This window comes from Stigmatopora argus, chromosome 6 (genome assembly GCF_051989625.1).
Source record: "Stigmatopora argus isolate UIUO_Sarg chromosome 6, RoL_Sarg_1.0, whole genome shotgun sequence".
NCBI classification, from domain to species: Eukaryota; Metazoa; Chordata; class Actinopteri; order Syngnathiformes; family Syngnathidae; genus Stigmatopora; species Stigmatopora argus.
This window is the reverse complement of record NC_135392.1, coordinates 10,508,124-10,521,037: the sequence shown is the minus strand read 5'-3', so window position 1 is coordinate 10,521,037 and position 12,914 is coordinate 10,508,124. Positions and strand designations below refer to the sequence as shown.

General features: G+C 40.0%; 1 protein-coding gene and 1 long non-coding RNA gene across 8 annotated transcripts in view; one reads left to right on the top strand and one right to left on the bottom strand.

The window, feature by feature from the left end:
• The window catches only part of celf4 (CUGBP, Elav-like family member 4), a 72,278-nt gene that overhangs the window by 12,866 nt on the left and 46,498 nt on the right, over positions 1–12,914 (top strand). For all 7 annotated transcript variants that reach the window (XM_077602104.1, XM_077602099.1, XM_077602103.1 and 4 more), the window contains exon 2: positions 8,054–8,136. In XM_077602104.1, the coding sequence (XP_077458230.1) occupies positions 8,054–8,136 (83 nt within the window). The remainder of the gene's footprint in view (positions 1–8,053; positions 8,137–12,914) is intronic.
• LOC144075248 (uncharacterized) lies at positions 6,665–8,490 on the bottom strand. Its single transcript, XR_013300519.1, has 2 exons — positions 8,297–8,490; positions 6,665–8,172 (listed from the first exon to the last, which is right to left on the bottom strand). It is a non-coding gene; the product is annotated as an uncharacterized LOC144075248 (long non-coding RNA).

Here is a 12,914-nt window from a genome sequence, read left to right as displayed (position 1 = left end):
GTCAGTATATTGTGCCTGTTAGAAAACGCACAAGAAGTCAGAAATGGCATTAATGTAAAACCAAATTTCTGGTCTTGACACAACAAAGTTTTTTATTTTCTCATTAGGACGAGCAAGTATATATTATGAAATATTACAAAGGTTTTATTTAGATAAAAGGGAATTTTTTTGTGTTATAATGGCTTGTTGTAGTCCCATTTAGCAGATTCAGATCATAGGGGGTGGGAAAATACAGCATTATAGAAGGTGTCAAAGTCCAGGTGGTAGCTGAGTCATCACTTTAGTTCAGGGGTTTCTTGAATGAGACAATTGGGGCCATTCATAAAAAAAGAAAAAAAAATTAAAAAGGGCTTGGAAGGCACATTGTAAAAAGCAGCATGACCAGGAAACACTGCAGTCATATCGTAACAATCCTTCCATGAATACACAGAATAAAATCACATTAGTCCCGCATAACCGCATTTGGTCTGTGCGATGGAGAACCTATAAAAGCACGTCGGAGATAGACCAATTTCAGTTTGTTGTAATGCCGTTCTTTTAATTTAAATGCCTGGGATGCTGAATGAGTGGATTTACAGTAAAAGGCACACTCCCTCCCTGGCTCATAAAAAGTCACATACCTTGACCGTGGAGTGAAGCTATGAGTCAGACAACAAAATAAGCTTGTGAAACCAGTGCAGAGGACAAGGAAAAATGAGAGTGTTGTGGGTATCAGTTCTGGAAAACTTCCAATAAATAGAGACACAAAATGTCTTCACACACATCTGCCTTTAACTTTCTACCATCAAGTCAGCATTTTCTTTATAAGAGTAGTACACTCTAAAAACGACAATGCTTCATCAGCTATAGTGTATAATTTTCACTAAGAAATTCCAAAACACAAAGTCATTTGAGATTTAAATCATGCACACCATCACTAGAACAATGTCATTCATTGTTCGCTGTTGATACCGTGCTATTTTGGTCTATCTTTATCCCAGCAGCCCTTTCGGAGAAATCATTTCCAAATAGAATGATGATTTATTTGTGAGAAGGCAAAGACAGATGTGATCAGTAAAATGTTCCTGTGGGAAATACTAAACAGCCTGAATGAGTTTGGCAGAAATATTATAAAAGCCCACCAATATCCATGCTGCTTTACAATTGTTGAACTGTTCAATCTTCACCAAAAAGATCAAGGTAAGGAGTTCACCTCAGGATTCATTCAAAATTTAATTATTCATGGAAAAGCTAAAAATGGGTCACTCAAACATTTCCTGACAAAATGGCTGAGGTAAGATATGCCAATTTGTCTGGCCATGATATTTGGGACACCAGCACGAGCACGCACACACTTGCAATTTTACGAAGGAGTTTTTTTTAAACAAGTGTGTGTTTGTGGTCTGAAGCCCCTTTGTCTTAAAGACCACATTTTTTTGTGTACTGCTGTACTTAACAACGTGACGATTGAAACCTCACGTGCACTTAAGTCCAAACCTCACTGGACGAATACTAGAGGAGAAAGGGGGAGTGAATGAGTTTCGGTTGTGTGTTGGATGGGGGGCGGGGTGTGGTGTTTGACACTGTCCTAATGATGCATTTTCTAGTCCATTGATTCCGAGGCTCTGCTCTCCAGTAAATCCTTCACATGCAACACATTAAAGCTCGCCCTTTTTCCTCCTTCGCCAATCGATTAGCACAGCTTAGAGACAGCCTCGCTGGGAAGCAGGGCAAGAGATGCCACTTGTTATCTTCAGGGACACACACGAGCACACACACACATGCACCTTTTCAAGGGTCTTATTCTGTCAATGTGAGCTTAGTTGTTTTATTTAGGTGCTACCTCCCCTCCTGTATCTGGGTTCTTGAAGTAACCTGGATATCATGGCATATTTTCAAGGATAAACCCTTAGTAATTTGGGGAAAATTCACCCAGATGTCATCAAGTGTAGGATTTGTCCAAGAATACGTAGATACAAAGTCTACTTTATGTTATAACTGATTTGCTTCTCTCTTACTATGTACGTCGCTAAGATTCTGACACGTCAATGTGAAAGCACACAAATCACACACCCCCACATAGTACAAGTAGGCCATTTTTGAGAAGGATTACGGAGACTTAAAGGCACTGAATGGGATATCAGCTCCTTGGACAAACTATTTCTTTCTATTAATCTGCTGCAAGATACCTTTTGGCTAATTAAATAGCTATTTCATGGTGATATTTATAAGAAGAAATCACGACCTTTAAAACCATCAGACTGAATAGAGGAAGTAGAAGTGCATATTGTAAAATAAATTTTAACAGTGTGTGAGGAATGGTGAGCCTAAAATGACAGAATTCCTCTTCAAGATTTATTCATTTGTCTTAGATTCCATCAAGTACTGTATATAGATTAAAATGATTGTATTCATGCAATTGCCTGGCCACCAATTCATGATGTCCCCCGCCTGGTGCCCGAAGTTAGCTTGAATAGGCTCCAGCACCCTTGTGACGATAAGTGGTATGGAAAATGATTGGATGAATGATTGTAATTACTTCTGTTTTACTGTTTTGTATTCATAGTCACTTATTTATGCTCATATAGTATGTACTGGAGATGCAGTGTATATGTATGCCTATTGGTGCACACCTGTTTGGATGCCGTATAATATGTCTACTATCAATTCGTATTAATACATTACGATAGGAAAGTTGTAATTGTCACTTGCTTATGAAGTTTCGAGATCCTGTCTGACTTCTTGCCTCTAATGAAGTTCAAGGAATCTGCATTTACTTGCCTTTTGGTTATCTGTGACTGCTATTACACTTCATTATAAATGTATTCCCCTCCTCTCTTATAATACTGCCCGTTAGTTCTGCCCGGCTCAGCTGAAATCATATCAAACTGCGGGCCAGCGTTCATTAGTCACGAGAGCCACTCTTGAATATCAAGCCAAGTTTTACACAATAAAACTAAATGTAGTTTGCTCTTAACTGTAATTAAAGTTTTCTTTATTTGGGATCCCTGTTCACGCATACTTTTGTCCAGTACTCATACCCAAGTTCATATAGCTGGCTTTTAAATTTCGGTTTAATTTGGGGTTTTATTAAATCAACCTCTTCACCGTCAGTATAAGAGGACAGAAGGTAAAAGCAGCAATATTTTTGTTCCCTGAAATAGCCTCCATCCTATATATCCAGTCACTATTGTGAGTTATGATCTGTAGGGTCAGTAGCTATTGGTGAAGGGCATAAGAGGAATTGCTATTCAGTCTATGGAATTACTATACTTCACAATGGCATTTATTTGGTATGATATCAAAGATCCAAGCAAGGATATTCAACTCAAATGTGTATGCACTTTTATATCAACGATCCTTAGCATAGTCTGCATTAAAAAAAAATTCTGCTGTATGTATGTGTGCGTTGCATGCATGCGTTTGATTTAGTTTTTTGATAGTGTAATTTCTGTAGCAGCAAGGGGAATTTATTAATTACATAATTTTAATATCTTTGAATGCAGGGCTTCTTCATGAATGATAAAGGCACGCATTTCTCATGGATAGGACTTGTGCTCAGTCAACACTTTTGAGGAATTGAGAAGAAAACTGACATGCACTATCAAAAATCTGTACTGACAGAAATTGGACAACATCAAATACAGCTTCATGCCAGAAGATTTTTGAAGCATAGATCCAGGGCTGGGCAAGAAGATGATTTGGCTGTGCTGGGGATAAAGAGTTTAATGCTATTGACTCTTTTGAGGATTTTACCAAGATGTTCTGAAATATTTAAATGATCACTGGGAGTTGCTTCCCATCTGTAGCTGGGAATAAAAGGATAGAATATGAGTAGGGAACTTTTTATGTCGGCCTTTTTACAATCCATGAATTAATGGGCGCATAATAATTAGAGAATTCTCAGTAATAACTTGTCCTTTAGCATTTCTAGTCTTGGGTGGCGCAGAGGTGGATTCTACTGGAGAAAAGTAATTCACGTTTCCAGTAAGAGTAAGATGACGCTCTAATTCTTGGAGGAAAATTATTGGGATTCATCTGACCTATGAAGCAATTCACATTCCAGAGCTAATTATCCGCATTCTATCTTTTGAATGCAGTCGACAAACTCCTGCAACAAACTTTGTTATCACGTTTTATCCGAACAGATAAATGTGTTTAGACATCTGCTTGTCGGTCTCACTTTTCAGACATAATTTTTTTGTTGCCCAGTGAAATAAGGTGTTAAATTAACAATACCGCCCAAGAAAAGCGTCTTTCTTTCAATCCAATATGAATTTCATATTTAATACAGTGTAGTGGTTCAGTACCTCATGGCTTTCTATCCATAGCACAAACATCATCATGACAATGGATTCTGTTGACTCAAATTCATACAATTGAGCTCTCTGTTCTCAGTTTTTTTCTATCGCTTGTCTTCATTGAGGTTGCAATTAACCAGAACCCTCAATGCACCGTAGACCGCCAATCAATTTTAAAGTTTTCAAGAGTGTCACGTCTTCACTTATGAGTTTAGGCGAGAAATATAGACCGACAAACAATTGGCTGTTTTTAAAAAGCAAAAAATAAAAGAATACATCTGGAAAGGATTAGTAGAATTTAATTCAATTTCAATTGGGAAAATACATTTTATGAGTTAATTGAGGCAAAGGCTTTATCGCAAAACAAAATCAATACAGTACCACAGCATTTTCTTTGCAAGGATTCACGAGACTGAGACAGAAAGACTAACATCTCGTGGTGTATCATTAGTAGATGTTACAATACTGTACTTTACTTTAAGCCTTAAGATGCTGCCTGAACGTTTTGTGCCTTCTCAGCTAACTGGCAGTAAGCCTAAAAGTGGGAGAGGAAATATGCCAATACAGTAGCTGGAAGGACTTTACTTCTCGACATGTTGAAGGAAGGGAAAAGCTTTGTGTCTTTCGCTTGTCACAGTGACACAAATGAACTTATGGCGTGGCACATAAGGAAGGACGCAATGTGTACAGGTAGAAGGTTGACAACTGTAATGTGCTTTCTGCGTATGGAGTACACTCATCATCAGCATAGTCTTAAACATGAATGTTGGTGGCCATAATGAAAGTTTAAGAATTTCCTATTGCTGGTGTGTTCAGTTAGGAGTTTGTTAGGAATTAGAACGTACGAAGAAGCACGTCAGACCGCATCATAGTCCTCTATAACGAATAAATCCTCCCCCTCCTATCATTAAGGATTCCTAATATCTAACATTCCCTTGCTTTTCTTTTTCATCCTGCCTTCGTCTGTCTTCTGTCCTCTTCACTGCCGCACCTCCTCAGTGCCTATGTGTCTCTTTGGGGTGTCTGCACCAGTTGAGATAAGCAGCAAGTGTAGGACACATTGGGGATGGTGTTCACAGAAGCTAGGTGATCTTATCTTCTATCCCTTTCCCATACCAAGCATCCCTTTCAGTTTGGCGCCTCTCCCCTGCGGAGGTTTCAGCCTTTCGTTTTATTTTGTTTTTCTTTCTTGCCCTTTTTTCCTCCATCTCATAGCAGCTTTTTGCTCTCTGTTACTTTCCTTCATTGGTTCTATGCACACACATTCTCTGGGACCACCCCAGTACTGCAGTTGATTTGAATTTGATGTGATGGGAAAACAAATTGGCAACATTGACATGAAAAAAAAACCCTGCTTATCGTTCTCTGCTGGGCCAATAATGGTCTTGGTCAGATACTAAAGCCCCTGCTAGCATTGAACTTGTGACATGAAGGACAAATTCAATGTTTGTTGACTTTCATGGTGTCTACTATGTGAGACCAGGTGAGCATCTAGTATTTGAGCACATTAATGCAGGAGTTACAGTAAACATTTGTGTTTTACATTCAAGACTTTGTTTTAGATATATGTAACACAATTCGTTATGCCCATGTCCTGTGATCCTCGTTTCCCCACGTCCTCCCCGTCAGGTTTGATTCTCTTATTGGATTCCAAAGTCCTTGTTATAGCGTACTTAATTCCCTGTCCTTACCTGCTTCCCCGCGTTTGGGTCCTACTACGAATTCACGACCCTGCTAAATCCTGACAATTTGTCATGATAGGGGCTCAGTCATACAATATCAAAGTCCCTAAACCTTACTTGGTACTAAAGTATAATAAAACATGATAATAACCAGGGAAGAACGAAGAGCGACCAAAGGAACAGAAAACATGAACCACAAAGGATCAATATGATACATAAATGACTCTCAATGTAATAAATACCAAAAGGTGAAGGCAGCCACAGCAAAAGGAGACGCCTAATCAAAAATAAATCTCACCATTTGAAACCAGCACAGTGACAATATACAACAGAAATTGTAGCTGTACTGAGTAGATTTGCAAAACCAAACATAGTGGAGGATAATACTAAATTAAACTCTGAATATCCAGGCATTTGGGATAATCCCCTGTGTCTTTTGCCACTACTGAGCCTTCAATCAGCCTTTCTGATCGAAATTGCCAGCAGGAGCGACACAAAAGGCTGCACCCATGCTTGTTTACCATGAAAGCCAAGAAAGAAAACTGGGATAGGCTCCAGCACCCCCTCAATTCTTGTGAGGATAAGCATTATGGGAAATGACTGAATGTTTTTGGGTCAGAGTAATGGTGGGAAAATTTAAGATGAGTTATGGGAGATACATTTTTTTTATATTTAATACAAAGGCCTTTAAATAGCAATGTATAGACTTTAAATATTTACTTAAGAAAAGAACATTAAGGTAGAGTGTACAGGCAAGTGAGTTAACTGTCATCCTGCACATGCATGCTGAGTTAACATGACAAACCCAGAGAGGACGAGGAGGTTGATGAGCTGTCAGTGGCCAGCTTTCATTTGACTTAATGAGTGAGAAGCCTGTTAATTACAAACACCATTAAGAACAGCTCCCTTGAGCATTACCGTCAGTACGACTTGGGGTAAAAGAGAAGGTGGATGCAACTTCCACTTTCATTTACATGAAGTTGCCCCTGACAACACAGCATTTGTTATGCAAAAACTCAAAAAGAATGCAACCAAGATGAGCTAAAAGAACATAATTTACAATATAAAATTACCGTATTTTTGCACTTTTTCCTAGTTTGATTGGCCCTGTGATTTATACTAAAGTGTTATTATTCTTCACTCTGGCCGCCTACAGTGGCATGTTGTTTTTCTTAGACTATAGTTACCCAAGAAAACTGTTAATATGTTACATTTAAAGTTGCTTATTTTGTCTGCAGTGCGAAATTGTGCATTCTTTGGCTAGTGTGACTTCTACTCAGGTGCGGCTTATAGTCTGGGAAAATATGGTCATTCCAAAAATATAGATGACTTCTAGGGATTTGTGTGTCTTATTAAATCATGTCATCATTGTGATGTTGCGTTTTTACATGTTTGAGTCATTTGTCATCTTCATGACTCATTTCCCCAGATGTGGAGATTGACAGTCTGTCAGCCCATTTATAGTGGCATGCTCCTCACTGTCATCATGGGATGGCAAGAGAGAGGCTCACGCATTCCCCACGGCTTCTTCTTCTTCTGCCTGGTCTCATGCGTCTCCATCTTTTTCCACCCCCACATGTCAGCCCAGGTGGCAACAAACCCTAGGATTGTGTGTTGTCTTGGAACAACATATGGAAGCGAAAATTGGACAAATGAAGTGGGGGGAGAGATGGGGGGGTGCAGGGAAAATGTCTATCTGTGTCACAGCAGCCAGGAGAGCGCGATGGCCGAGTGGATAACTGGCAGCCGGGAAGCTTCGTCACATCTGACGTGTTTCTCAGGCAGAGGAGCTCTCTCGCAGCATATTGCAGAAATCTGCAAGCAGGCAGATATTGGCCGCCTTAATTTCTCAGTGCCGACTCGACTGCGCTCACGCGAATATGAATATTCCATTTGGTCTGTCGCTTTTGTGTTGCTCATCATGCGCCAGAGCTTCTATGTTCCCGATTAGAGCGATGTCGACAGGCAGGCTTTTGGTGTTTCTGTGTTGTTTTTCATTTGCCTAGGCTTCCTGGCGCAACCTCCCACATCTCTTTTTCTCTGTCCCCGGCTCATATGATATGATTATGTCTCTCTTTTCCTTTGTTCCAGGCTGTGCCTTCCTCACCTACTGTGCCAGGGAGTCAGCTCTGAAAGCCCAGAATGCATTGCACGAGCAGAAGACCCTGCCAGGGGTAAGTCACATACTGTATGTGGAGCACCATGTCGGCCTGGGAGCAAAGACACAGTCAACACATATAGCCTACAAGAAATGGTAGATTTATGGTGGCACTTATATATTCATTTTTCCACATACAAATGCCTGACATTTATTTTAAATCAAAGGGGACTCACCGTCTTTGCCACGCCTGTCACTTTGTGTTTATCACTGGCTGTGCACCAGACGTGAGCATAGCCTTCCTTTCGCTTACCGTCCTCTTGCTCTCCCACTCTTGTCACTCTGACAGTCACACACACATATAAACCCACAGGGAGAAACCGCACACAGCATCACATCATAGCCACACTATTTATAGTCCTCTCTCCAGTTTGTGTAAATGAGTGTGCGCCTGTTTGCGTTGGAAAGAAGGAGTGGTGTGTGTGTGTGTGTGTGTGTGTGTGTGTGTGTGTGTGTGTGTGTGTGTGTGTGTGTGTGAGTGTGTGTGTGTGAGTGTGTGTGTGTGAGAGTGTGTGTGTGAGAGTGTCTGTGTGTGAGTGTGTGTGCATGTGTGTGTGAGTGTGTGTGGGCGCATGTGGGAGAGAAAGACAGATAGGGATGAAAAAGCCAGCGGGTGTGCGGATGATGGCCATTTGTACATTTAAATGCACGCTCTGCATCGTGTGCGTCATGGATCTCGCCCGTCTTCTCGTCAGTTGTTCACGTGCCGGAGATATTAGCAGTCGTGCACGACGTCTTTTGGCTTTTGAGCGGTTGAGAGTAGAATGGATTTTTGAGGAGGTTGATATCCAATTGAAAATGTGAGTGTGTTTTTAAACAGTAAATAAATGGCATGGGGTTTTGTATTTTATTGCAGTGATTTTAAGATTTCCATCACCAAGTACAGAATGTGCCATCTCAGCGCGCATGCATGCTTGTGGTTATATGTGAACCAGCACACTTGCACACGTGTGTGTCAGGAAGTTTTGATGTTTCTCTGTCAGGCCTGGCTTGCTTTTCTGTGTTCGTTTTTAATGACGCCTCTAGGGAAGCTGACAGTCGCCGTGTTGAGCGCATAGCCTTTGATGTGAGTGATTATGACATCACAGACGTGTAGCGAGAAGAGCGGAGGAGTGGGGATCCGTGCTTTCAGTTGTTGTTTTTTTCTTTTTTTTCACTTCCCAGTGGCAGGAAAAAAACGGGGAGGGAGACATACAGAGAGAGATTAAATATTTGGTCCAAACTAGATTGCAATTTTGTGTTCACACATCTGCTGTTACTGATGTTTTGGCCTTTTGCCATCATTGTTTGAGGAAAAAAAATGTTTGTAGTTGAGTGCAATGGGGAAAGCAGGAAAGATTCATAGATTTGGCGGCTTGCTACAAGGCATATAAATTTAAGTGCACCATAGATATACAGTCATTTGCACTCAACTTGACTCCACTGGGAATTGCTAATTAACAACGCTTTTGCCAGGAGAGGACACGTTCAAGTTTGAATTGATCGAGGGTGAGCCTAAAGTAAACAAGGGTATGCCTTTAGAGAGGCCTAGTGTAGATCTTGCAAGAGAAATGGAGCAGGAAGCAGCTGAGGTTGCGGAAGACTGCCAAGCCATTTGTTAAATGCTTCTGCTGTTCATAAATGGGAAAAGTCAGTCGTTGGTGTTCAACTTGCTATCAATTCTTGTCCTCTCCGGTCCTGCAGATAATTTCCAGGATAAGAATAAAGGCCTGGACCAGCGGTTCAACTGCAAAATCACACATATAAATTAAAACATCACGTTAGAAGAAATATTATATAATATACACTCCAAATGTTTGAAATGTTCCAAGTCCAAAGATGACTATAGAAAATATCCAAACGTTTACAATTGGACAATTGAAATTTGTAAGCATACTATACATTCAGTTGTCTTTAATGTTGGTAATTGATAATGTTGAAACTTTTTTTTTGAGTATCCTGGAACACAACCCTAGTTGTTTAGTCACATTTCAGCCGGACATTTTTCATCGAAAATGCATTGACATTAAGTAATGACTAAATTAAAAATATAATTATTAAAATGTTAATACAACTTAACTGTACTATGCCCGTCAATCATTTATGTACTAGTAAAGAGAGCCTTGAAAATATGTGGGATGCCTTTAGTGAACTCTAGCTTTTGCCGAGGTAAAGAAAAAGATTATTAAATCCACATGGACAGAAATATATCCACAGCCAAAAATGAAAATGAAGGCTTCCTTTGTGAAAGTATTACAATTTGTAGTTTAGATTCAACCAGAGGAAGGCAGTTGGAAATTTGAAAGCATTTTCTCTTACCCGGTTGTATTTCTTCCACCTTGTTTGTTTTGCCTTCAGCCTCCATCAATCCAACAGAACCAAAATCCTGCAAATGAAATCCCTCTCCCTCCTTAAAGCTCTTTCCCCTTCACTTCATGTCCTGATGCGCTTTTTATCATCAAAGTTGCCTTTCCAAACCTTACATTTAAAAACTTTTCCAGAGTCTCCCTTCTGTGGCTGCCAGGTGAGCCGAGAGTAGAGGGGATTAGACTACCTAGTGGAAATGCCCTGTAAGCATGGCTGTAGGCTGTTAGTGTAGCACAGTGCCAACTACTGAAGGGTGTGTGTTTGTGTGTGTGTCAAGAGGTGTGTGTGTCAGTTGACTGAAGGTAAACAAGCGACAACCAAACTGACACAGAACAGAAGTTTGAAATCCCTTCATCCATTTGTCTTCATTGGGGTCGCCAATGAGATGCCCATTTTTCAGACTAGGGGAGATATTACATTCTCCGCCTTTTTAACATCTAGCCTTTTACAACATACGATATTTATGAAGCGGAGCACATCCTATGAATATAAGATAGTCACGCAGCAAAAGTAAATGGAATGGTTTGGAGACAACAAAGATTACAGTATTTTTGCCTGGCCAAAGTGTGAGAGTTGAGAATGTTAATGATTGTTTGGCTAACAGTCCAGTTTGTTGCAAACTTCTCATCATTCTCAATCTCCCATTTGCCATAAAAATATAGAAAAGACAAATTCCCTACCGTAATATACTTGTTATAATGGATAAGATTGGATGGCTAGCAGTCCAGGATGTAGCCCACTTTTATGTGGGAATAAGCTGCAGCTTAGTAAGAGCTTTAATAAGCGATGAAGAAAATAATTGGTTGGATGGACAACCCTAACTACTTTACCACACAAGGGTTGCATACTTGGATTGCAATAAATACTTTTGTACATTGACACAATGCAGACTGCTGGTCCCAACACCTCATGCACTCACTCACACCACAAATACTTCTCCTGTAGCAGTAATACAAATCTATTGACAAACACATTAATTGAACAACCTGATACTCAAGGAAAGAGAGAGTGCATGGAGAGAGTAATATTGTGCAGATTGACCAATGGTATAATAGTGGGCCTGATGAAAAAATGGAACATTGTGAATCAATGTGTCATTTTAGAACACATACTCGCCTACACGCAATCAACGCATGCAATCGAGCACATATAGCTGACTGCTTTTAGTCTAGAGCACATGTGTCAAAGTGGCGGCCCGGGGGCCAAATCTGGCCCGCCGCATCATTTTGTGTGGCCCGGGAAAGTAAATCATGAGTGCCGACTTTCTGTTTTAGGATCAAATTAAAATGAAGAGTATAGATGTATATTACATTTTCTGATTTTCCCCCTTTTAAATCAATAATTGTAATTTTTTTTAATCAAATTTTTCTTTGTTTTTAGTTCTAAAATCATTTTGGAAAATCTAAAAATATATTTAAAAAAAAGCTAAGATAAACATTGTTTTAGATCTATAATAAAACTGAATATTCAGGGCTTTTAATCCAGTTCTTTTAATCAATTTATTAAAAAATAATTATTATTAGAACTAAAATGGTCCGGCCCACATGAAATCGAGTTGACGTTAATGCGGCCCGCGAACCAACCCGAGTCTGACACCCCTGGTCTAGAGACAAACAAATTCCAGCAAAAAAATGAGAAAGCCAATGCATAGCGGGAAAGAGGAAAAGGTTGATGATGTCGGTGCGTTGTCTCTGTCACGATTGATATGTTTCTTTTTCCCCCACAACAAACTACTTCCATCGCCACTACCAGAAGCACCCTTTTTCCTAGTTGAGATAATGTCAGCGAGAGAAAACCATAACATTGATTGGCTGCTATGACCCAGTTTCACGCAACCTTTTTTTCCCAGATAAAAAGTCACCTCTTTTACTCTATAGCCACCAGGCTCCCTAGCTGAAGTAGGTGAACGGGTCAGGGGGGAATTTTGGTGGTGCTATGTAGTGATTTTCTCAGTGACACATTCCCTTTTGTCAATGTATATTAGTTGCCCAATGTGCAAGGGTTGTAGCAGCATGTCCACATGAAAAATGCCACAGGCCTCCCTCCGAGCTACAGTAATTCATCCCATACCTCACCCCCGACCGTCACCCCATCAACCATCCTAATCACCCTTCTTAAAAAAAAAAACGTTTACTTCACGGAATGCTCCAATTAATACAAGAAAAGCACACAGCCGAAGACATAGCGCTTCCTTTTTGGCAAGCATATGAGTTTTTATTAAGCACACAGATCGTTATAAAAGCCAAAGAGCTGATGGACAATTTATTGACAGCCAGCAGTTAGGAACTCTGCCAAGAGGAAAATGAATAAACAATATCCAGTGTCCAAATAAAATCTAAGTTTTAAGAGGCACTCTACATGGTGGCTTTTTCAACATGATTCTTTTGATCCACAAAGCTTACACCGTACAATAGTTTTTCTTTCTATGTGGGTCGGTTCTGTCATGTC